This window comes from Oncorhynchus mykiss, chromosome 8 (genome assembly GCF_057628025.1).
Source record: "Oncorhynchus mykiss isolate SJ-2025 chromosome 8, ASM5762802v1, whole genome shotgun sequence".
In the NCBI taxonomy this organism is placed as follows: domain Eukaryota; kingdom Metazoa; phylum Chordata; class Actinopteri; order Salmoniformes; family Salmonidae; genus Oncorhynchus; species Oncorhynchus mykiss.
Window position 1 is genome coordinate 26,272,689 of NC_143029.1, and position 26,424 is coordinate 26,299,112.

Genomic DNA, 26,424 nt, shown 5'->3' on the forward strand with positions numbered 1-26,424 from the left:
TGAATTCGTATCAGCAATTCAAAATTCGCTGTCAGCCTACACTACAATATGTTTTATTATTATAATGAAAACAAAAGACGTGACGTCATCACATAACGGTGTCCAATGCCCCTCACGTGAATGATTTTGAAACCACATTTTCAATATCCAAAAATATTTCAGCAAGAATCTGCAACGAATCTTCGTTAGACAACGCTTGTTCATATTTATTTGGGATAGACATAGCTATACAATCCTGCATTCGGCATACATTAGAGCAGGTGCACCACCAGATAACTGAGCATCTGATATTCGCCGTTGGTCCTGCTGGGCGTTTGGAGGCGGCGCGCTGGGCAGACAGAAATGCCATAACAGCAGCATCGATATCCTCACCCGAAGTGCAAGTTGTTCACCTGGACCCGCGTAACGAGATCGATTTGAAGCCACATTTGACCACAGACTGGGCTGGTGCGACACGGCTGGTGCTGTCTATTTGATGGTGACATCGTTTGTTGCTTTTTTATGGGGAGCAGCATCTGGAATATTGTAGGTAGGTCGTGAGGATTTCAATATTAGAAATTTACATTATTTCATCATGCCAGTGGCCTAGGCCTATCTTATTTGGTATGGTCGACGGCGATATATTTTGGGTTAAAACGATAAAGATCTAGCTGGTCCTCACTGAATGGGGCAGTAGCCTACTCCAGCCTTTTGGCGCTAAACGCGCCTTTTTAATGTTAGCTACATTGATTGTAGCATTCTGTCCATGGCAGTATCGACAGTTGCATCCTCTGCCTATAGCTATTAGGCTATTGCGCCCAGCCAATTGTACGTTACGATACGTTGTATCGCAGTAGGACTATTTGAACTAACAATAGTGCTGGGCATATAAGGCAGACATCATCATCCAGCGAGCATCCGGCACCAGCTGCGCTGTCTGATCCGGTTATTTAATGAACAAATTAAAGGCGTTGGAGAAACTATTGAAGAAGCGAGTCAGGTCGCCTCAAGGACACATTTAGGTTGAGCTTGAATGTAACTGGGATTTCAATGATCCTATAACGGTGTGCATGTTTCAAAGAGGGCGTGCAGACATTATGTAGGCTATCACGTGCATCTTATTGGCTACTGACACCGGCCTGTAAATGTAGTGTGGAAATTGATGCGATGCCTATTCTTAGTATGAATAATAGTATGAATAATACGTGTGTTTATGAATCATTAAGATTTGCTTCAGAAATATGTTCCATTGTTTCCATTTGAGATGAGATTTCTTATAGTCAGTATGTCGCTACCTATTATGCAGTAATAATATTCATCACCATAGGCCTACATTGTTATTTTGTACGGGCAGCTCTGGTTTTGGGTGTCTGTAAGGCTTACTTAGCAGCGATACCACTTTCTCGGGTGTTCACTGTAACACGGAGCTATTGTAGTGAGGATTCTAGTTAGGGACAAACTATTGAATGTGAGAAACCTCAATGAAATGTGATATTACACAAAACCGTGGTCTTAAAAAGTCATATCACAGTGCTGTAGGGATAGGGCAGGGATCTTCCATCCACGTTCTAGCTGCTATAAAGACCTCTCCATCTTCTTCTCTCCATTTATTTCTAATGTGAGCATTGTTGCCTTCGTTTTGGTATCAGAGCAACACCACCCTTGTCCATTGCAGTACATTGGCCCTTTTTTAAGCTTAAACCTCCCTGTTGAAAGACAAGCATTCAGATTACAGATCAGAGGCCTGCGATGCTGTTTGCTGCTATTAAAGCCCCTCTTCATTTCAGTGCTATAAGGCTGTGCTATATCGCTATCGCCGTGCTAGCAGTATCCCCCTGTCCTTAACAACCCTGATCTAATACACGTGACTCAGCATCCTGATGAGCAGCTAATGAGTTACATCAGGCGTGTTAGAGCAGGGCTGGAACAAAAGCCTGAGCAGCCAGTAGCTCTCTAGGAAAGGGCTGGCCCTCTCTGGTCTAGGGCGTGGTTCCAGTGTTTTAGTTACAACGTAGCATCTTGGGCCCTCTGTTTCACATCCCTTGCCACCAGTCCCAAAGCTTGTGGTGTCATAGCAGCGCAGACTTCTAAACAGAGGGCTATGGGCTTACCTACACCACTGACCTAGCTAAAGTACCATTCCCTGTTGGTGACATTAAACCATTGCAAAGGCACACTGACAGTAGTTACTGATCATTCTCACGGAATGCTTCATTAGTGTCATTTGAAAAAAATGCTCTCAATCTCATTTCCACCCAAGCATAAACCTGCCTTTGATTTTTCACTGATACCACCACCCTTTCTCATGTTATTTCCTGTGAATCAGCATCCTGCACGGCATGTTGGGACTGCAGTATGAATAGTCCTGTGAGTGAACAAGTGAACTCAAATAACAGGTCAATCAATTCATGTCCTGCTCCCTCAAGGGTGTCCATAGCAAGGCCTACGTTGAGCAGATCGATGTACAATGGAAAGTGACAGCATTGAAATCAGCAGTTGATAGTTTGTTGGTTGAGTTGATGAATAGGTTACGGTTCTTTGACGTTTTCTAGACATCGTTTAACTCTATTTGCTAATGTGTCTACAAGACTTGACAGTGTGCTGGACTTTGTGTGTTACCACAACACTGGAGCAATGTAAATATTTATGTGCCACAAAATGTCTATCTAATGGAGAGACCTGCCCATCGGATGCATTTTATGATGGCAAAAAAACATTTCGACATATTTTAAGGGACAATTGGTCAGTATGATCGATTGTTCATGATTATGGTGATGGCTACCTCCCGGAATGGATACCATACTGTACGTTGCACGTGTCCTACCCTGACATACTGTATGCGTCTCCTGTGTGTCCCAGGATGCAAAGGGGTTTCCCAGGGGGCCTGTGAAGATGAGCGTGACATCATGGTTCCTGGTCAGCAGCTCTGGCACCCGCCACCGTCTTCCACGAGAGATGATCTTCGTGGGCCGGGAGGACTGTGAGCTGATGCTGCAAGTAGGTGACGTGGCCCTGGCCCTGACGAACTCCTTTAAAAAGCTTAATATTGATGTTACTCTCTAATCTAATGCATCATCTTACCCTCAGGCGCAGATAACTAGAGATACTGTTGTATACCATGTAGTCCTCTTCTTCATGAGGAAGAGGGGGAGTCTGTGAGTAAAACTCAGTGACTACTAAGATCATTCAGAGATGATGTCTGTGGCTGGAGTAGGGCAGTAAATAAAACTGTGTTGTCTGTCATGCTACACGGGAAAGCGAGAAAGGCTGAAGAGGGTTGTCTGATGGGGTAGTTTACTCACTGTCCCATGGGAACCATTAGCAGAAGGTAGTTGTGCCCATGGGACAGTGAGTCATCCACCCAGTCAGAAAAGCCTCTTCAGCCGCTGTCTCTTTCCTGTGTAGCATGAAAGACAACAAATTGATCAACACTCAAAATCTATCCTCCTTCTGAAAGCATGCTCACTTTTATCCGATCATGTCAGCGTTTGCTGTCTGGAGGACCTGTGCAAGGGTTTCTACAGTGCAGTAGCATAGACTAGTATTTTTTAAATCCAATCAGAGGAGCCTTCAGGGGGTGCCCAATTTTGTTGTATCCCACCTGATTCAACTAATCAAGGGCTCAGTGATTAGTTGATTAGTTCAATCAGGTGTGTTAGTGCTGGGCTAAGACAAAATGGGAACCTCCTCAGAATCCTTCCAGAAACACTGGCTGACTATTTGTAATGGTAAAGGCTCTTTTTAGGACTATCTGATTGGCTACCATACAGTAGGAAGGGGTGGCATGAAGGGGAAATGGATGTCAAACATCACAGAAATCACTGAAGGAAGCAGACGCCTCTCAACAAAGGTCTCTTATTTTGGGATGGTCAATGAGATGGTATGTCGATAAGGTTGTCATCTGGTTCGGGCTAGCACTCTTGTCTGTCGGCTGGAGATCACTACCTTCCTTATTGATGTGTGGGTGGAACAGCACCGTCATTTTACATACAGATATTTATAGCCACATTGATGTACCATTTCACTGCATAGTTCAGATGACTGTAACGTTACTCTGAACAAGACGACTGGCTATCTACTATTGGTGTCAGGCTTTGGCCAGTCAAAGCCTCAGCCCTTGATATGACAAAAAGCAACACCTAGATACACTCTGATTTGCTACTAGAGGAAGACCTCAGTTATCAACAAAAGTCTGAAGTGAAAAAGAGGCTGTTTAGAGCGCTGGGAGTTATTAACCTTGGCATGATCCAAAATGCGGCCTGTTTTTTAATTTTATGTACACTGTATATATATATATATATATATATATATATATATATATATATATATATATATATATATATACTGTATATAGTTCCTACCAGTTGCCATGGCGCCAGCTCGGAGATCCTGATGATGCAGAGCTGTCTGCCCCACAGTGTCTTCTGATGTGGCCATCTGTTGCCAATAGCAACAGCTGAGATGGACTTTTTCCTCACACGGCGAATGGGTGGCTTGTTGCCATCCGGGAACAATATTGTGTTATAGGACTAATGCTTTCTCACCCGCTCCTTCAATCTAAACCCAATTTGTTAGTATACCTGCACTTTAAAGTTAGTCTCATTATCCTCCCGAAGCCCTCTGAAGGGGACAAAGGTCTTCTCTTCTCTGTGTTGTGTGTAACTTACACTTCCTCCATATTGTTGGCCACAGATAACAGGCCTTTGTCCTTCCTACCTGCCGAGCCAAAGCAGTGTCTGATTCCAGCACTATTTATCACCTTTTTTTTTATTTGTTTAGCGGTGAAAGTTACCTCATACATCTGGCAACAATGATGGTATTGTGTAGCTCCAAACACTATTTTGAATATATGACACACTGGTGCAACTACACCATTTTATTGAACTGGATTATTTGTCATGATGTTATTATTAATTGAAAACGGATACAATGCTTGTACAAAGCTACTGTTTTGATAGTAGCATTGTGGCCCTTAGCCATTTTAGTGCCGTTACTGCCATAGAGTATTTTGTTCAGTGGTATGGGGCCCCCCACCTGAGGTGGTTCATGACTGAGTTGGACTACCACCCTTTGTCTCTTGTATCAGGCTTCAGTATCACTAGGTCTTTCATCATTATGTGTTTAACAGTGATTTTTGCACTGAACTAGCCTAGCAACTTGGCTAGGCAGAATGCTTTTGGTCTCTGTCTGAAGCACTCTGGATACTTGTCTGGATGGTGGCTCCTGTCATGATGTGGTTGAGTTTCGTCTCTGACCCATTTCACTTCCCGGATGTATCGACATTGGAACATTTCCCTCTTCCTTCCGCTGTCTAGCCTTCTCCCCTGTCATAGTAGGGAAATCCTTTTCAACTGACATGGCCAACTTTTTAGTAACTGTACCCATTAACTAGTTTTGTGGGTGGGGAATGTATTGAGAAATGGATCGAGAAACACTGCTCTTTAGTAGTGACTATCAAGGCAAACGCCTGCCATTGTGTTAGTGTACTCAGCACAGGCATGTTCAAGGCAGTAGTGAGTAGGAGGATGGGACTGTAAAGTACATTTTGTTTTGCTCATCATTCATACAATTCACCAAATACAACTAGATGCTATTAATTATCTAGTGAGTCATTCTCCAGTTTCCTTGCATTTTTATAGAGGCCTGTTGGACATGCATCGCTCAGATTCCTGAGACACACGCTTTTAGTCTGGTGGGATTGAATTATTCATCTTTTAAATGGTGTTATGGTTGTGACAGTGTTCTAACTTTTGCGTAGTCGCGTCCCACGAGAAAATAACACGTGTGGTTAATGGAATCCACGTGGCTTAGTTTGAGGAGTCTTATGGTGAGCTGTATTGAATTTAGCTCGTGAAGTCTTTCCCTCACATGTAGTTGAGAAACAGGAGTTCGGCTACATGTCGTCTTGGCACGAGTTAGCACTTTTGGTTCTGTTCCGTTGGTTCCCATAGGGACTGAATCAAGTATTTGACATATGTGCCTGTAACCGTTAACTTCCTAGCATGAGGGTATAGAGTATCATACACAGTATTGACATGTTGCTTACTTCATATGAGTAATGGAGGTATTGAAAATAGTCCTGCAAATTGCATCACTGCAGAATGTAAATTATAGATTTTACAGTCACTGTCATGTGTAGTAATGGTACATCTTAAGGTACAGGTGTAGGATCTTAATTTGAGCCAGTTTTCTACAGCAGGAAAATAATCTTTTAGCAAGATAAAATGTGGATTATAATTCATGGACATTTTTGTAGGGGTTGGTACATTGTTTGTAAAGGAAAATTAAGTATTTTTAAACCGCAAATGCGCTACAAGTTTAGCTTTTTCTGCATTGCGGGAAATGTATCCTAATAAGGTGATCAAATTAAGGTCCTACATCTGTAGTATGAAATTTATTTAAAAAGAGATTGTAATTGTAGGGCACAGTGGAAGTAAACCATCCATGGTTTTCTCATTTTCTTTTCCAGTCTCGAAGTGTGGACAAGCAGCATGCCGTCATCAACTACAACCCTGCTACCGATGAGCACCTGGTCAAAGACCTGGGCAGCCTCAATGGAGTGAGTACCCAGGGGAGGGAGGGGTAAAGAGGAAGGTACAAGCTAAAATACTTTCAATAGAAAGTTAAACGGTCTTTGGTACAAGGACTCCCCTTACTACACACAGAGATAAAAAGGCCCTAGATGTTTCAGTGTTCTGTTAAGTAGTTCTAAGCTTAGCATAGTAGATAAGTGCCATTATGTGCTTGCTTAAGCCGGTTATCTATTTTACATGGGTGTGTTAATGCTAGCTAAAAGAAGCAGAGAATTATGAATGGTTAAGAGCTGTCCTATGACGTTAGAAACACAGAAACTATCTGCTCATGCTGTATGTAAGCTACTGTGCAGTGACAATGTAAATGCTAGTTCTAAGCTTAGCATAGAAGATACGTTCCATTAAGTGCTTGCTTAAGCTGTTTATCTATTTTACATGGGTGTTTATAAACTGGACGGTTAGAGCCCTGAATGCTGATTGGCTGAAAGCCGTGGTACGGTATATCAGACCGTATACTACGGGTATGACCACTTTTTTACTAATTATGTTGGTAACCATGTAATAACAGCAATAAGTCACCTTGGGGGTTTGTGGTATGTGGCCAATATACCACAGCTAATGGCTGTATCCAGGCACTCCACTTAAGAACAGCTCTTAGCCTTGGTATATTGGCCATATACTACACCACTTCGTGCCTCATTGCTTAAAATATACAGTGCCTTCGGAAAGTATTCAGGCCCCTTGACTTTTTCCACATTTGGTTATGTTACATCCTTATTCGAAAATGTATTAAATAAAAAATGTTCCTCAGCAATCTACACACAATACCCCATAATGACAAAGTGAAAACAGGTTTTAGACATTTTTGTAAATGTCAGAAATATTTTATTTACATAAGTATTCAGCCCCTTTGCTATGAGACTCGAAATTGACCTCAGGTGCATCCTGTTTCCATTGATTATCCTTGAGATCTTTCTACAACTTTATTGGAGTCCACTTGTGGTAAATTCAATTGATTGGACAGGATTTGTGAAGGCACACACCTGTCTATATAAGGTCCCACAGTTGACAGTGCATGTCAGAGCAATAACCAAGCCATGAGATCGAAGGAATTGTCCGTATAGCTCCGAGACAGGATTGGCTCGAGAAACAGATCTGGGGAAGGGTACCAAAAAAATTCTGCAGCATTGTATGTCCCCAAGAACACAGTGGCCTCCATCATTCTGAAATGGAAGAAGTTTGAACCACCAAGTTTGAACACCTTCCTAGAGCTGGTCGCCTGGCCAAACTGGGCAATCGGGGGAGAAGGGCCTTGGTTAGGGAGGTGACCAAAAACCGGATGGTCACTCTGACGGAGTTCCTCTGTGGAGATGGGAGAACCTTCCAGAAGGACAAACATCTCTGCAGCACTCCACCAATCAGGCCTTGATGGTAGAGTGACCTGATGGAAGCCACTCCTCAGTAAAAGTTTCCCAAAAGGCGCCTAAAGACTCTCAGACCACGAGAAACAAGATTCTCTGGTCTGATGAAAACAAGATTGAACTATTTGGCCTGAATGCCAAGCGTCACATCTGGAGGAAACATGGCACCATCCCTACAGTGAAGCATGGTGGAGGTAGCAGACTGTGGGGTGTTTTTCAGCGGCAGGGACAATCGAACATCTCTGGAGAGACCTGAAAATAGCTGTGCAGCAACGCTCCAACCTGACAGAGCTTGAAAGGATCTGCAGAGAAGAATGGGAGAATCTCCTCAAATACATGTGTGCCAAGCTTGTAGCGTCATATCCAAGAAGTCTCGATGCTGAAATCGCTGCCAAAGGTGCTTCATCAAAGTACTGACTAAAGGGTCTGAATACGTATGTAAATTTGATATTTCCATTTTTAATACATTTGCAATAATGTCTAAACTGTTTTTGCTTTGTCATTGTGGGATATTGTGTGTAGATTGTTGAAGGGTTGGGGACGACAATTGAATACATTTTAGAATAAGGCTGTAACGTAACAAAATCTGGAAAAAGTCAAGGGCTCTGAATACTTTCCAAAGGCGCTGTACCAAGGCTAAGAGCTGTTCTTAGTCACGACGCCTTATTGCTATTCTAAACTGGTTTCCAGCATAAATAGAACAGTAAACAAGTATTATTGTGTCATACCCATGGTATATTGTCTAATCAGCATCCAGGACCCAAACTACCCAGGTCATAATGACATACAACATGACAACTGTAGACCAACAGTGCTGCTGAGTAGTCAAGCAACTATTTTCCCTTTAAATTGTAAAAGCCTCTGGATAGTGCTGTGAGATGGGAAATTGTTGGGTCGGAGCGGGAGATTAGCTGTTATATAGTTCACTGAACTGTTTGTTGTGCAGCTGATGCAGACTTCCCTCAGTAGTAGGTGGGCAACATGGACACTTTCCAAATAGCTTCCACTAGACTGGATTGATCATGTCAAATTAGCCAAGCGCTACCGTTAGGCTAAGGGCTTGTATCTATGCGTTGTTAAATCTCGAGCAAACATCTCCTGTTTGCATCCGGGTTGTTTTCTCTTCACATATGGTCCAGTGGGCTGTGCCACTAGTTTACCCTCGCCTTAGCCATACAGTTGTTCTTCTGTACTGGACTGAAATACCACTGAAATTCTTGCTCTTGTGTTGAAGGTGGATGAGTGGTGCACAGTGTTTATCCCAGGACCTCGTGGAGACTCATGTTACATGTGATCCTTCAACATCTCCTGTTTACAGTAACCAACTATGTTGTGTTCCCCTCTAGACCTTTGTGAATGACCTGAGGATCCCAGACCAGATTTATATTACCCTCAAGCTGTCTGATGTCATTCGCTTCGGATATGATATCCTTTTTTTCCCTCACTCACGTCATCAGTGCATAATTCTTGTGCCATATATGCGTAATCAACATTGGCTTTGGCATTTGATTGAAATTGCTTGTCTGTGATGTGATTGGCTATTGCCTTAACCTAGTATTTACATTCCCATGTGTACGTCCTGGAGAAGAGCCAACACAAAGTCCCAGAGGAGGCACTCAAGGTCAGCTTTCTATGCTAATGCAAACCTCAACTGTATTCAACAATAAACCCTAACCCGGACTAGCTTTTCAGACCGTACTGGTCTACCATCGCATCATTTAGCTGGAGCTCTCTTAGGCAACCTGTGTGTTGTTTTTTGAGTTGTGTTGCGCCTCCTGCTGTTTCAGCATGAGAAGTACACCAGCCAGCTGCAGATGGGTCTGAGAGCCTCAGAGGGGAAGAGGGCTGAGCACCTGGATGACAGGTCCAAGCTAGAGAAGACGGACAGGAAATCTCTGTCTCAAGGTGAGCGTTAGCGAAGGCTTCAAACCTGTTTAAATGCTCTTCCACCGTGTATTTCCACGGTGTGTGTGTGTTTTTTTTTCTCTCATAAAACAAAGCTCATTAGTAGGAGGTCTAGATACATGTCGTGCTCATATTGATAGACCTGTTTGGATAACTACATGATGTGATAGAGGCTTTGAGCTCACGACAACTCCGGGAATTGGGACATAGTGGGTTGCTCTCTTTTCATTTATCTCACTGATTAATCCGTAAGATTGCGTCAATCTAGTGAACATAATATTTGATTTTGATTTAATACAAAAATCCCCATCGAAATCCGTCAGCTTAAGCTAGAGAGATCTGTTTTTGGGCTGCGTCTCAATCCACTGCATCCGCCGATGTCGCCCCTCCGCGTCTGCTGTGGAGGGACATGGTGTGTTTTTGGGCTGCGTCTCAATCCACTGCATCCGCCGATGTCGCCCCTCCGCGTCTGCTGTGGAGGGACATGGTGTGTTTTTCTATTTCTTTTGGGATGATACTAACACAGCTGTTTAACTTGGCTGAATGATCCAGGATTATTCTGATTTATAAACTGTGACTCAGTAATATCTGGAAGGGTATGGTGTGTGAGGATGATGAGTATTTGAACTTTGCTCTGCTCCTCAATAATAAATAAATGTCCCCTCGACCATGATGTCAGCATCAGCTCATCCTATTTCAACATGCTCCCCCTCTTTGTCACCCCTCTCTCTCCCTCGTCGGCGGCTGCATGCGGACATATCCAGTCTCCATGGTGATGGCTACCGCACCCATAGTCTCAGCTCCGATGGCCTGCTGGATTTTTTTTTGCTCTGTAATTCACACTGGCATCCCCACTGCCAATTGCTCTGCCAGAGAGTAATCCTTCCGTCATAAACAGGTCACGATCAACTATCTATCGACTAAAGCCTGTGTTGTGACCTCTGGCTGATGATTCCCTGATACTTTATGCTTGCCCTGCGAGGCTGTGACGGCATAACTATAATCCAGTGGGTAACAACTGGATCCTTACTCAAATCAACACTGTAGCCTCGGCAGGAAAAACCTTGAACGAGCGCTGCCTCGAGATCAACTGGATGTGTTGGACACATTGGATGAAATACTATGTCATAAATAACAAGCTTTATGTGTGTCTGATTTGATGTATTCTAGTGCGGTAGAGACAAACCTTGAATATTCTTTCTCTAAACTCCCAGTGGACCAATAGTAGATGATGACTGCTGCAGAGAAATGAGTCCTCTCGTGTGTGTGTGTGTGTGTGTGTGTGTGTTGCGTGTTCAGAGACTCCAACCTCCCGGCCCACTCCATTGTATGGCCAGCCCTCATGGTGGGGGGAGGAGGATGCGGCCAGCAAAAGACAACACAGTGAGGGACATCGGTCAGAGGAGGGTCACCCAGGTCAGTGAATCTTCGATTCACACCATTTTCATTTAGGAAATATCATGTAAAAATGTTTGCATTTCCTTTTTTAAAGAATAGAAATGCACAAAGAATGGTTTATGCTTGTCTTTTGATTTGCTTGTGTAGCCAAATTGGTGCTTTCATACCTATCCATTTGCAGAGATTCCTAAAGAAGGTTCAGCGTTAGATTCAGAGGTGAATGGCTCCCTGTTCGAGTACAGGGACGCCCAGGGCAAGTCCAGCTTCTCCTACCATCGGGAGCCCAGCTACTTTGAGATCCCTACCAAGGAGTTTCAGCTGCATCCCAAGTCCCCGGGGGCAGAGCTCCACGAGATCCCCACCAAGGACACGGACACGCCCCATGCCCCTTCCACCCCCACCTCGCCCACTCCCCCCGTGGTGCAGAGCCACGCCTCCTTCACCATAGAGTTTGACGATTGCACCCCAGGCAAGATCAAGATCAAGGACCATGTCACCAAGTTCTCCTCGCGCCAGAAGAAACAGCAGCAGGTGTCCGGCAAAACTCTGGCCACCACGCCCACTGAGGTGATGTCAGCCGAGTGCAAGGTAGCAGATTGGTTGGTGCACAGTGATGTGAGAATGATGAGAAGGCGTCCCACGTGTGAGGATGTTTACAGTGTCAAGAGTGACCAGGCCGTAAACATCAAGAGCCTCAAAGGTAAGAGAGTGGTACTTTAAAAAAATAAACGTTCATAGAATTCTGTATGGTGTTGGGAGGTTTGGGAAGGGGCTGTGTGTGTGTTTTCTGTCCCTCATTTGTGGTTTGAATGTATCTGTTTCTAGGACACCAGCATGACGATGGGACCCAGAGTGATTCTGAGGACCCGGTTTTAGGGAAAGGGAAGCAAAGCAAGTCACACCACCGGATCCAGTCGCAACATTCGATCCAGTCTGAGCTTTCCCAGTCAGAGCTGTCAGAACCGTCACAACAGACTGTGCGATCATACCAATTAGTTCCGTCACAGCAGAAAGTCCAGTCGCACCATTCAATTCAGTCTGACCAGTCAGTGCCGTCACAACAGACAGTGCTGTCAGTCCAACCACACCAGACAGTCCCGTCAGTTCCATCACAAATGTTACTCCAGCCTCAGTTTTCTCCTCCCAAACAGACCCCAGTCTCTCCTGTGGTCCCTGAGAGGCCCCTGTCTGAAAGCCCGCCTGAGGTTCGCTCCCCCACCATGGGCCCCTCTAAGCCCGACCCCCAGGAGCCACTCAGCCAGCAAGCATTCATCATCGAGTTCTTCGATAACCCGCGCAAAAAACGCTCCCAGTCCTTCACGGCCAACCCCGCCCACGCAGACTCTTACTCCACCCTCAAGGCCAAGCTGGAGCGGCGGAAGGGCGGGGAGAGGCCAAACTCCATGCACGGACACATCCCCCCCACCCAGCAGGTGACTGTTCCTCTGAAGGGCCAGGGCCATGGCGGGCCTCTGAGGTCGAGCTCCCTGAAGAGGGAGAAGACAGAGGAGCCCCTGAGTGGAGGTAGTGCCTCCTCTTCCTCCGGTTCTGGGCCTTCTTCTCGTGCTTCTTCTGGCATCACCATCAAGCTGTTTGGCAGTGTGGGGAAGAAGTCCAAGCTGGCCCAGGAGTTTGCAGCAGAGTTCCTGATGAAGGATGCAGCCCACGGAGCATTGTCCCCCACCAGAGATAAGACGTCTCCTCCCATGTCCGCTCCCCCGGTGATGATGTCACCCTCTCGCACCCGCATTCCGTCTCCCTTAGACCCCCCTTCCTCTGTTTCCTATCCCTCCACCCCCTTGCAAACTACAGCACCACGTTCCTACTCTCCAACTCCTGCCCCTCATTCCCCAGCTCTAGCCCTCTCTCAGCCCCCGTCCCGCAGCCCTGTCCAGACTGCCTCTCCAGTTCGATCAGCCGTCCCCTCCACGACCCCTCTAATGCCGCTGGGTCTGGGGGTGTGTGGGGTGGACCCAAAAGCCTCCAGGGTGGTGAGGAACGAAGAAGAGGACAGTCTGAGTGATGCCGGCACGTACACCATCGAAACAGAGTCCCAGGACAAAGAGGTAGAGGAGGCACGCAACATGATCGACCAGGTGAGATTGTAGCAGCCGGAGGTTCACCATAAACATTCTCAATTTTTAAAGTCTGTCACCACCATGACTTCTTTGGTGGGATGGTGGACCTTTTCACATGCTGCGTATAATTATTGTACTGTATCTTCTCCACTGTTTGGATTGCTACAATTCTAACAAGTGGTATAGTTCTAGAATAAACAATACGATACCTTAATAGGAATACCTTGAGGGATGCATGCTGAGAACTTCCTCTCCTTACCCAGTATCCCCTTCCACCCCGTCCTTCCTTCTTCCCCTTGCAAAGTCCCATTGTCCCTTCTCTTCTCCTACCTACCTCATGCATGCTCTGTCCCTCCCTGACAGGTGTTTGGTGTCCTCGACTCACCGGAGTACAGTGGTGCCGGAGTGTATAGACCCATCATTAATGATGGCAAGGACGAGCCGGCAATGCTCCGGCCTAGTGACGCTAGCACTGTGGATCAAATGAAAGCAGTGTCTATGCATGGCTTTAACCCAGCCGCTCTCAGTGGGGCCCCCTCAGGCCCCTTCCAGGTAACCTCACCGTCCTACGCTACTGGAGAAATAAGGGACTTAATAAGTTTATTATTTGTCCTTCCTTTACTCCCTTTGGCTTCTACAGTGTCTCTCCTTACAATGTTAGGATTGTTCTTGGAAGGAGATTATAATGGTGGGTATCCTTCGACGTTGTGCTCTGTATAGCTGCATCTAACCCCTCATAGTTTCCTACACGGTTTCAGGTGCCGTCTTCTAACACTGCAGCGCAGGAGGAGGGGCCTAAGTGGGTTTCTCGCTGGGCCAGTCTGGCAGACAGCTGTGCAGAACCAGGCTGTACTCCACCTCAAGGGGAATTTGCAGAGGGAGGTGAGTCGTCTGCACCCACTGACCGCTCTGCTCAGAACTTATGTGAGCCAACTGGAATTAAAATATGTTTCTCTTTCCTAGATTTACGATTGAGTCGGTTGATGCCTAGCCACAGCGTGGATAACTCTGAGTCAGAGGGGAGCCAGAGTTGTAGGATCAGGAGGCTGCTTCCCCAGGTTCCCCCTGGAGACGGAGACAAGCCAGAAAGCCCCACCCCCAGCATCCTGATCCGCCACGAACCCCCCTACCCAGGCCCCGAAACCCCCCTGGAGAGGAGTAGTGGTACGCCTCGGCATCAGGACTCCACCCAGAGGCTGTGCATCCAGGATGATGTAGACCCAGACAGCTTGAGTGATGCCAGCCGCTCTGACGATGGCTCTGTACTGGAGAGGACCAGGAAGAGCCAGGGGAGGGCGAGTGGCGCTACCTCGCCCGGGGACCCTGGACCTCACTATAGGGGTCAAGATAAGCTATCTCCGACTCAACCTACCAAGTCCACCTCTTTTTACATTGGTTCTGAGGAATGCAGCTTAGGCAAGCCGGACCTGGCCCGAAGCCCTTTTCTGTCTCAGGGGCCTGATAGGGGGCGAGATGCCCCTGCCAAAACCTTCCCCACCACCGTCCTTATCAGGCACCTGAGCAGCCACGAGCCCCGGAGGTTGGGCATCAAGCCAAACAACTCAGCCCCCAACCTCCACTCCCAGCAGGACAAGGAGTCTAAAGACCCCAGTAAAGACTCTCTAGGGACTTCCTCGTTGGTCAGGCAGGAGAGCTTCACTAAGGAGCAACCCAGTGACGACATGCAGATTAAGAGGCTCCCCCACATCTCCAGTCACCCCACCCTGAGGGACATGGAGCAGAGGAGAGAGACTGCAAAGGACCCACAGCCCTTCCTCCGGGAAGCAGCAGACGCCTCTCTCTCCTCCCTGGAGGTCAAGTTACCCTCCTCAGGCTCCGGACACAGTTCTAAGAGAGGAGGTTCCTCCAGTCACATGGACGACTCTCTGTCTGGGGAATCCGATGTGGATACAGCCAGCACCGTCAGCCTGGTCAGCAACAAGAACACCCACGTCACCACAGGCCCCAAGAAGAGGACGGCCGCCAGGTCCTCCTCCAGTCCGTCTGTCCAGGAGAAGGGCCACCGCCAGCCCACTGCCCGCGAGCGCCTGTCAGAGAAACGCCGCAGCCATGCAGCTGCCGGTGATAACTCCAGCAGCAAGGCCGAGCAGGCCAAGCGCTTCCAGATGCGGCGCAGCACGGGGAACTGCGGATCCCTGGACCTATCAGAGGACCAGCAGAGTTCTGGCCAGCACTGGCCTGACACTGCCTCTGACCATGAGACCGGCTCCCGGCCCGCCAGCCGCAACAAGAAGCTCATAGCTCCCCTACAGAAAGAGGACAATGGGAAGACCCCCAAGAGTGCAGCACAGCAGGCACTGATCCGCTCCAACAGCCTGTCGGCACCACGGCCCACCAGAGCATCCATGCTGCGCAGGGCACGCCTGGGAGAGACCTCTGACAATGATGGTACTGAGACTGACCGGGGATCCCAGAACTCAGACCACATCGTTGCTCCCTCCAAGGTGTCTGCTGACGGGAAGAAGCTCCTCTCCAGACTGGACATCTTGGCCATGCCCAGGAAGCGAGCAGGCTCCTTCACTACGCCTAGTGACAACGAGTCCTCCATCACCACCCCTTCAACCCGGCCTGGCTTCTCCAACCGGAGTGCAGAATCAACTGGGCCGGTCAGGAAGACATCAGTGGGTGAAGCAGGGGCAAAGCAGGGGGTCACAAGAGGGTCTGGAGCCCCTGGGAAGCAGCCCCTCACCCGCACACGCTCCAGCGGAACTAAATACTCCAGCACAACCAGTGAGTATTATTGAAGTTACCATTGAGTAACTTCTCAATCTGCATAGCCATGCTATTTGCTTGCACAAAGCAATGCAGAGAACACGTTTTTGTATCTTGAATTGTAATTTGTGATTTAAAAGTCATAGCACCTTTTTTTGTAAGAGTGTATCTAGAACCTGAAGGATTCTTCAGTTGTCCCCATAGGAGAAACCTTTGAAGAACCCTTTTGGGTTTTACCTGGAACCCCAAATAATTATACTTTGAACCAAAAAGGGTTATCTTATGGGGATAGCCAAAGAACCCTTTTGGGTTTTACCTGGAACCCCAAATAATTATACTTTGAACCAAAAAGGGTTATCTTATGGGGATAGCCAAAGAACCCTTTTGGGTTTTACCTGGAACCCCAAATAATTATACTTTGAACCAAAAAGGGTTATCTTATGGGGATAGCCAAAGAACCCTTTTGGGTTTTACCTGGAACCCCAAATAATTATACTTTGAACCAAAAAGGGTTATCTTATGGGGATAGCCAAAGAACCCTTTTGGGTTTTACCTGGAACCCCAAATAATTATACTTTGAACCAAAAAGGGTTATCTTATGGGGATAGCCAAAGAACCCTTTTGGGTTTTACCTGGAACCCCAAATAATTATACTTTGAACCAAAAAGGGTTATCTTATGGGGATAGCCAAAGAACCCTTTTGGGTTTTACCTGGAACCCCAAATAATTATACTTTGAACCAAAAAGGGTTATCTTATGGGGATAGCCAAAGAACCCTTTTGGGTTTTACCTGGAACCCCAAATAATTATACTTTGAACCAAAAAGGGTTATCTTATGGGGATAGCCAAAGAACCCTTTTGGGTTTTACCTGGAACCCCAAATAATTATACTTTGAACCAAAAAGGGTTATCTTATGGGGATAGCCAAAGAACCCTTTTGGGTTTTACCTGGAACCCCAAATAATTATACTTTGAACCAAAAAGGGTTATCTTATGGGGATAGCCAAAGAACCCTTTTGGGTTTTACCTGGAACCCCAAATAATTATACTTTGAACCAAAAAGGGTTATCTTATGGGGATAGCCAAAGAACCCTTTTGGGTTTTACCTGGAACCCCAAATAATTATACTTTGAACCAAAAAGGGTTATCTTATGGGGATAGCCAAAGAACCCTTTTGGGTTTTACCTGGAACCCCAAATAATTATACTTTGAACCAAAAAGGGTTATCTTATGGGGATAGCCAAAGAACCCTTTTGGGTTTTACCTGGAACCCCAAATAATTATACTTTGAACCAAAAAGGGTTATCTTATGGGGATAGCCAAAGAACCCTTTTGGGTTTTACCTGGAACCCCAAATAATTATACTTTGAACCAAAAAGGGTTATCTTATGGGGATAGCCAAAGAACCCTTTTGGGTTTTACCTGGAACCCCAAATAATTATACTTTGAACCAAAAAGGGTTATCTTATGGGGATAGCCAAAGAACCCTTTTTTTCTAGAAGTGTATACAGTATGATCAAATTTAAGACTGACTGGGGATTGTCATGATACAAATTCATATTTTTATGATACTGGGATGTTGTGTATGTGTTCTTAATTACTGTTTTAAGGTTACTGCTTTTCAGGACCATAACTGCCTGCCTGCCACTGGCTCAATACAGACTTTCTCTGCAACTGTCAGTGCAACAGACACCTTTCCACATTACACTAAAGAATTGTTATTCATGATTTAAAAGTCCTACAGTGTGTCACGTTCTGACCTTAGTTCCTTTGTTTTGTCTTTTGTTTGAGTATGGTCAGGGCGTGTGTTGGGTGGGTTGTCTATGTTAGTTTGTCTATGATTTTCTATTTCTGTGTTTGGCCTGGTATGGTTCTCAATCAATCGTTGTCCCTGATTGAGAACCATATTTAGGTAGCCTGTTTTCAATTGTGTTTTGTGGGTGGTTGTTTTCAGTCTTTGTGTGTCTGCGCCAGACAGAACTGTTTCGGTTGTTTCTTTGTTGTTTTGTTATTCAGTGTTCAGTTTACTTTATTAAAAAGATGAACACGTACCACGCTGCGCATTGGTCCTCACCTTCTTCCCACGACAGCCACAGTGCTGTGAAAAAGGATTTGCCCCCTTTCTAATTTTCTCTACTTTTACATATTTTTCATGCTGAATGGTCTACTACCAAAACCTAATATTAGATAAAGGGAACCTGAGTGAACAAATAACACCATGACATACTTATTTTATTTATTTATTCATAAACTAAGTTCTGCAACACCGAATGCCCCTGTGTGAAAAAGTAATTGCCCCATTACACTCAATAACTGGTTGTGCCACCTTTTTATCTGCAATGACCGCGAACAAACGCTTCCTGCAATGTTTTTGGTTTTGCAGCGTTTGGTTTTCGCCAGGCATAATGGGACCCATGTTGTCCCAAAAGTTATACTTTTGACTCATCTGTCCATAAAACATTCTTCCTGGAGTTTTGATGATCATCCAGGTGCTTTTTTGGCAAACTGGAGTCTACTTTTTAGGCAACATGGGTCCCATTATGTCTGGCGAAAACCAAACGCTGCATTCCACAGAAAGAACCTCATACCAATGGTCAAGCATGGCACTGGTAGTGTGATGGTTTGAGAATGATTTGCTGCTCCAGAACCTGGATGACTTGCCTTAATAGAAGGAACCATGAATTCTGCTTTGTATCAGAGAATTCTACTGGAGCATGTCAGGCCATCTGTCTGTGAGCTGAAGTGCAGCAAAACAAATTATCCAAAACACACAATCAAGACTACATTAAAATGGCTAAAAAGCAACACATTTGAAGTTTTGGAATGGCCTAGACAACGTACAGACGTGATCCCAATTGAGACGTTGTGGCAGGATTTGAAACGAGCAGTTCCTATTTGAAACCCTACAAATGTTACTGAGTTAAAGCAGTTCTACATGCAAGCGTGGACCAAAAATTCCTTGACAGTGATGTGAGAGACTGATCAACTACTACAGGAGGCATTTGGTTGCAGTCATAGCAGCTAAAGGTGGCACAACCAGTTATTGGGTGTTGCATAACGTTGTTAATTAAATAAGTATAAAAAAATGTAAACTCCGGTTCCCTTTATCTAATATTATGTTTTGGTTGAAGATCTGATAACATTCAGCATTAAAAATTTAGAAAATCAGAAAGGGGGCAAATACATTTTCACGGGACTGTATATGATCAAATTTAAGATTTGAAAACTAATTCAGGTGCACACAAAAACACAGGGCTACTGAGTATTGAAACAGGGCCTGACAATGAGTTGAAGTGACCTTTTCCACCCTTCATAGTGAATGTGACTCAGTCTCCCTTTTGAGATGCACGCTGGTAGGCTGTATTTTGGCTTGTTCTGTAGGAGCTCAGTGTAGTTGCTACCAAGCAGTGTGATGATGCCCTCTGCTGCCTGAACCAGCCTGAACCAGGTTTTCCTCTAGGATTTTGCCTGTGCCTATCTCCATTCTGTTTATTTGTTATCCTGAAAAACTCCCTAGTCCTTAATGATTACAAGCATAGCCATGACATGATGCAGCCACAACTTTGCTTTATATGGAGTGGTACTCAGTAATGTATTGGATTTGCCCCAAACATAACACTTTGTATTCAGGACAAAAAGTGAATTGCTTTGCCACATATTTTGCAGTATTACTTTAGTGTCTTGTTACAAACAGGATGCGTGTTTTGGAATATTTTGTTTATTTTTATACTTCCTCCTTTTCACTGTGTCAATTAGGTTAATATTGTGGAGTAACTACAATGTGGTGAAATCCCTGGGTGGTTTCCTTCCTCTCCGGCAACTGGGTTAGGAAGGATGCCTGTATCTTTGTAGGAAGGATGCCTGTATCTTTAATGATTGGATGGTGTATTTTTTTGACCCGTCTACCAATAGGTGCCATTCTTTGCGACGCATTGGAAAACCTCACTGATCTTTATGGTTGAATCTTTGTTTGAAATTCACTGCTCGACTTGAGTGACCTTTATAGATAACTATGTGTGGGGTAAAGAGATGAGGTTGTCATTCAAAAATCATGTTAAACACTATTGCACACACAGTGAGTCCATGCAACTTATTATGTGACTTGTTACTAAGCACATTTTCTACTGAACTTATTTAGGTTTGCCATACCAAAGGGGTTGAATACTTATTGACTCAAGACATTTCAGCTTTTTAATTTTAAATAATCTATAAAAAAATCTGAAAACACAATTCCACTTTGACATTATGGGATATTGTGTGTAGGCCAGTGGCACAAAAAAACTACATTTAATCAATTTTTTTTAAGTCTGTAACACAGCCAAACATATAAAAAGTCAAGGGGTGTGAATCATTTCTGAAGGCACTGATAATTAATGACCCATATCATGCAGAGCTGGTGTATTGCATTTTTAATATTGTGGCCTAGTATTTTTAATATTGTGGCCTAGTATTTTTAATATTGTGGCCTAGTATTTTTAATATTGTGGCCTAGTATTTTTAATATTGTGGCCTAGTATTTTTAATATTGTGGCCTAGTATTTTTAATATTGTGGCCTAGTATTTTTAATATTGTGGCCTAGTATTTTTAATATTGTGGCCTAGTATTTGCAATCCCAAGGGTCTGTCAATGACTAATGTTGTTCATATTCTAAAGGTGGTGCTGCTGGGAGTCCCTATTTCTGCAGAAAAACTGATTTTTTTTTTAGCTGAAATGTTTTTATTTATTTTAAACACCTTTTTTGCCCTTGTGCAAGACACTTGCCCCTGGAGCAAATTAGGGTTGCCGCACTTCATGGCTGGCCCTTTAAAACAACACATTTTTTTGTATGTATCCTGTAACTGCATGAGATATGGATCAAATGAAAAACCGTGCTGTTGTCTGGTAGGTTCCCGTCAAAGGCAGAAGGGTTCAGATTCCACCTCCACATCTGAAGAGGAATATGAGGCCAGCTCTGGAACCCCCAAACACAAACGCTCCTCCCACATGTCTGCTGCCACACAGACCCCACGGGCCCAGAAGGAGAAAGCTGTTGCAGAAGTTGCCCGGTCCAAGTCCGGCTCACTGGAGTTGGAGGAGGACGAGGTCCAGAATGAGGATGACCACTACCAGAACTGGACCACACACAGCGCCGAGATAGCAAAGTAGGGTGACATAATGGCACTATGGATCATCTGGCTGAAACCACATATTGAGCCTTATGATTGGCAGCTGTAGAACATGCATTCTGTACGTATGTATTTTTTTATGTGGTCGTGACTTGTGTTTCTGTCTTCCCAGGCTCAGTCAGGACTTGGCCAAGGACCTTGCCATCCTGGCCCGTGAGATCCATGACGTGGCGGGGGACGGGGACTCTCAGAGTTCCTCTGGAATGGGCACCAACCCCTCCCCCAGCTCTGCACCCAACACGCCCGGGCCCGCATCCACCATCCCCATTTCTAGCCGGGAAGAGGTGAGCCCGCCCACTACCCATAACACACTTCAAACATGCCCCCCCCTGACCTGCACCTCACGCTATGTACAGTTATTTCCATCCCTTTGTAATGTTCTAATGCATAATACAACTGCACTGGAGCCTGTGGGAATTTTCTTCCCTCTCTATAAGTTATTTTAACCATGTGCCACTAAGATCTTACATCAAAATGATGTACAGGTCCAGTGACACGTGCAAAGGATCCCTTATCATTTTTTAGATTATCATGAGCATGTTTCTGTTCTCTACTGTACAGAGGCCATGTACATCTTTGCGAGGGGTCCTCCCATCTCAGGTGCATACCTCAGATACGTCTGTGTCTGTCTCTGTCTGTCTCCTGCAACGGTTGATATTTGTTTCCTTCACCTCCCACACTCTTCAGGCTATCATCACTAATCTAAACACTCGTATGCTGTTGGATTTATCATACTGGGATGTTCCATGTGTTCTTAATGAGTTTTTACAGATGTTCTGGACCATAATTGCTTCCCACTGGCTCACTTCAGACTTTCACTGTCACTGCAACAGACACCTTCCACTAATGTCGCTTTTTTGTATCCCAGCAAAACTAAAATTCACTGCTCACAGTTCAACTGCTCTCACTCCTGCATGTTGCCTTGGTGCATGCAATCACAAAGCACTAGTCACACTGGTCGATTTTTCTCTAGTACAGAATAACAGAGATATTGTAACTCCTTATTCTCACTGTGCCCTTGAAGTACAGTAGAAGGCCTTGAGGCACTGACTCCCTCAGTAGTCGTGGTCATGTCAGTTGTTCAGGACGTGCGGACCATGCACTGATTCTATTCTCTTTCCAGCTGGTCCAACATATTCCTGAGGCCAGCTTAAACTACCAGAAGGTTCTACTATCGCCAGGTTCTACCGCTGTCATGGACCTGGATCCTAACATGAATGACCAAGACCCAAGCTCTAAGCCCCGGTGGAACCGTGAAGAGGTCACTTTCCTGTCACCCTTGTTTCTCCTCCCTTTAGAATTGTACTTTCACTAATTATCAATGATTTGGAAACTTAGGCTCACTCAGAAACAAACTGGCACTCAGGCTACACAAAATGAGCTGTTGCAGTTAATTTTGGTCTTCTGGGAATTAGACTAAAGTATATTAATGTGTGTTAAACTACTTTGCGAAAACTTTGGGTGTTTGACATTCACCATTTTCTCCCTCTAGGTGATTTTAGACAATCTGATGTTGAACCCTGTTTCTCAGCTCTCTCAGGCCATTCGGGAGAACACAGAACAGCTGGCTGAGAAAATGAAGTAAGGGAACTTGATGTGCCTTGGCTCTTACCTTGTGTAATTTTAGCATTGTATGTTAAATGGAAAAGAGCTAGTCAATGTATTCCTCTCTGCCTGGCTCTGAAGGATTATACAGTATTTTGTATTTTTTATTCTGTCAGGGTTTTATTCCACAACAAGACTGAGGCCTGGGAGGAGATCGAAGCGAAGATCAATGCTGAAAATGAAGTCCCCATCCTCAAAACATCAAATAAGGTACAGAATTGGTAGACAGTCACATCTTACGTTGATAGTGTAAAACTGAGGACATTATATGGAAAAATGTGTAATCGTAATAATTGTAATTCTACTGTCACAGGAAATCTCTTCCATCCTGAACGAGCTGAGAAGAGTACAGAAACAACTAGAAAGTAAGAGTTACACATGGGTTTTTCTTTATAGATAAAAAATAATAATAATCTTCCTAAAAATGTACTGGGAATGCGATGTTGAATTGCTTTTCCTGAATGGCTTCATGTCTGCATGACCTATTCAGGACATCTAAATAAAGCTGAACGCATATGATCCAGCAGGCCTACGGAATCTAATAGAACATGGACTGTTCCCTTTGTTGTTGTAGTGATTAACAGCATTGTGGAACCCGGTGGAGCTGGCAGTGGGAACCCTAAGGTGGCAGCAGTGGCTACTGCTGCTTCAGGAGGACAGGCCACCAGGTCCCCCTCGCGGCAGAAGAAATCCCCCAGTAAGCCCACTGGGCCTGGGGACAGACAGCGTGGTGCTGGCCCTTCAACCAGCCCCACCACCTCCAAACCCAACGCCAACGAAAGCACCAAGAGGACCACTCGAGGCCCCAAAGGGGCAAACTTTATGGCCTGATCAGAGTTCCCAGGTTTCTGTAGCATCTGCTGGTGGCGACTGCCTCCCTTCACCACACGGTCATTTGTAATGTAAAACTATCATGATATACAGTATACTGTATCTGTTTTGAATGGTAAAGGTGTACTGTAATTGAGCACCAGTTTAACTGAGTACCACTGTTTAGAATGGCTTCTTCCACATTTGTACAAGCTCAACTAAAAGTAGGCAAAGCTGAGTAAAATCAGTTGTAACTTGTTGCTTTAATAAGTGGATTGTGTACAAAATAATGTCCATATGCCTTGTCTACTTGTCCTGTACAATGTGTAGTAGCTCAGTACTGTAGGCTTGGCCAGATGCCCAAGATAAGACAGGCTACATTCTTGCACCAACTTTGTTACCATAGTAATAATCCTGATGAAAACAGTCCTAGGTGTCCATGAGAACATGTGATGGACTACTTCAATGACATGGCAAAACAGAGCAGCATTAGAGAGGTTGGTTGCAGTGTTCTGTGCTTGTCTTGTAAAATATGATTCATTGAATGTTCCTGAATGACTTGGATATTTTACTGCTTGGAAAAAAAGCTACTGAATGAACTGACGGACCACCAGTCTCCCTTTTCTCAACTTGATTGTCTGATATTGTGAATATGCTTAAGATTTGTTCTATATGAATGCTGTGCGTACAGAATGTTAGGATGGTGTGTCATACAATGTTCCAGATCCCAAATAAATGCAGTATACACTATACAGCATCAGAAAGAGGGGAAAGAGCATACTTAGAAGGCCAGCATCCCAGAGTCGCCTCTTCACTGTTGACGTTGAGACTGGTGTTTTGCGAATACTATTTAATGAAGCTGCCAGTTGAGGAATTGTGAGGCGTCTGTTTCTTAAACTAGACACACTAATGTACTTGTCCTCTTGCTCAGTTGTGCAACGGGGCCTCCCACTTCTCTTTCTATTCTGGTTAGGGCCAGTTTGTGCTGTTCTGGGAAGGGAGTAGTACACAGCGTTGTACCAGATCTTCAGTTTCTAGGCAATTTCTCGCATGGAATAGCCATCATTTCTCAGAACAAGAATCGACTGACGAGTTTTTGGCCATTTTGAGCCTGTAATCGAAACCACAAATGCTGATGCTCCAGATACTCAACTAGTCTAAAGAAGGCCAGTTTTATTGCTTCTTTAATCAGAACAACAGTTTTCAGCTGTGCTAACATAATTGCAAAAGGGTTTTCTAATGATCAATTAGCCTTTTAAAATTATAAACTTGGATTAGCTAACACAATGCGCCATTGGAACACAGGAGTGATGGTTGCTGATAATGGGCCTCTGTACACCTATGTAGATATTCCATTTAAATATCTGCCTTTTCCAGCTACAATAGTCATTTGCAACAATAACAATGTCTACACTGTATTTCTGATCAATTTGATGTTATTTTAATGGACAAAAAATGTGATTTTCTTTTAAAAACAAGGTCATTTCTAAGTGATCCCAAACTTTTGAACGGTATGGAACAAAAGAGGAAAGCCTAGGTCAAATCTTAGATTGTTCCTATGCTTCAAATTAGTAAATTGGCCCAAGATGACTGTAGGCCGTCTCCTAAATTGACTGTATTGTAGTGTGCTAGTAGCTCTGTAAAGGTAGAATGGAGCAGTTCCATATTGTCCACTGTGTGTGTGTGTGTGTGTGTGTGCACTAAGAGCGCCTGTGAGTTATGTAGCTGTTGTGGGCTAAACCAATGTCACAGTTTACTCCCTCCATCTGCAAAGGCAGCAGGGATATGTGGGATTGTGTGTGAGGAATCCTGTATAGATGTAAGTTAAAGAATAAGAACAGACAAAAAAAAACTATTTTAAAACTATTTTGTGAAAGTGCACGTGTAACATAATGATATAGTTTAGTTGGGTGAGAGTTCAGGCTAGTTTGCCAAATGTGCACTTTTTCATTTTGAGATACACCTCATAAGCCATGCGTGGAACTGAAAATAAAGCAGTATGTTTAATTAAGCAGTAAAAACAATGACTTGTAGCTGAAATGTAGGTTTAACAGGCTGTTTTAGAGTATTGCTTATCAGTTTGATATCTGTCAAGTACTTAAGCCTACAACAGATCATATCTATGCTAAATGCAAAGCTTTTTTTCATCAATGGTGGCATGGTGTTCACTGACCCTAAAGCTATTGAGATTGTATGGATTTGTCACCTACCCAGAACAGACATCTGACTGGCTATTGGTCTGACTATGTCACCACTGCTGTTAAGGGTGATGTCAGCTTTGGGCTACTTACTTCTCAATATTAATTTTGTTTTTGCTACAATGCATGTAACTCAAGTATAAGTGTATAAAAATACTGCAAAGTGCTAACCAAACTGTACGTGAATATCTGGTGGTGTACATCAAAAACATGTTTGTTTTTTTATGACTTTGAGGTTATGTTCACACTGTTCTTCCAAATTATTTATTTAATATTTGTGTTGTACTGAATATATTTACAGATGTTATGCCATGGATTTTACATACCAGTTTGTGCATCATCATGAACATTGATTTGTACCATTATATAATTTGTAATAAACTGATTTCAGTCATAAATGCTTTATTTTATTCTAGATGTTATATTTAACAACAAAAAATGATGACCTACAGAACAATTGTACACTACTGCTGCATCATGGTGTTAGTCTCTAGACAGCTGGGCTGCCTCCCACAATGTACCAAATACTGTTCGAGCTTATAGTGCTGAAACTGCTGTTGCTGCCCTAGGTCTGGGATTTCCGAGACTGTCACGTTGT

The 26,424-nt window shown here is 44.4% G+C and overlaps 1 protein-coding gene across 6 annotated transcripts; it reads left to right on the top strand.

Moving 5' to 3' along the window:
* The first annotated feature begins 87 nt into the window (after window positions 1-87).
* On the top strand, window positions 88-26,224 carry LOC110529689 (centrosomal protein of 170 kDa protein B). 6 transcript variants are annotated; one of them, XM_021612127.3, is made up of 20 exons: window positions 88-529; window positions 2,839-2,976; window positions 6,449-6,538; window positions 9,280-9,358; window positions 9,496-9,554; window positions 9,721-9,838; window positions 11,138-11,254; window positions 11,418-11,936; window positions 12,062-13,332; window positions 13,678-13,866; window positions 14,055-14,196; window positions 14,278-16,065; window positions 20,934-21,189; window positions 21,326-21,497; window positions 21,775-21,813; window positions 22,337-22,474; window positions 22,706-22,794; window positions 22,935-23,028; window positions 23,132-23,183; window positions 23,393-26,224. In XM_021612127.3, exons 2-20 carry the CDS (start codon window positions 2,872-2,874, stop codon window positions 23,647-23,649), a joined length of 5,574 nt encoding a protein of 1,857 aa, XP_021467802.3. In that variant the 5' UTR covers window positions 88-529; window positions 2,839-2,871; the 3' UTR covers window positions 23,650-26,224. The 6 variants fall into 6 exon arrangements, with proteins under 6 accessions (XP_021467802.3, XP_021467804.3, XP_021467806.3 ...); XM_021612128.3 differs by having other exon boundaries at window positions 90-529; window positions 14,073-14,196; XM_021612129.3 differs by lacking the exon at window positions 21,775-21,813.
* Window positions 26,225-26,424: the final 200 nt, after the last annotated feature.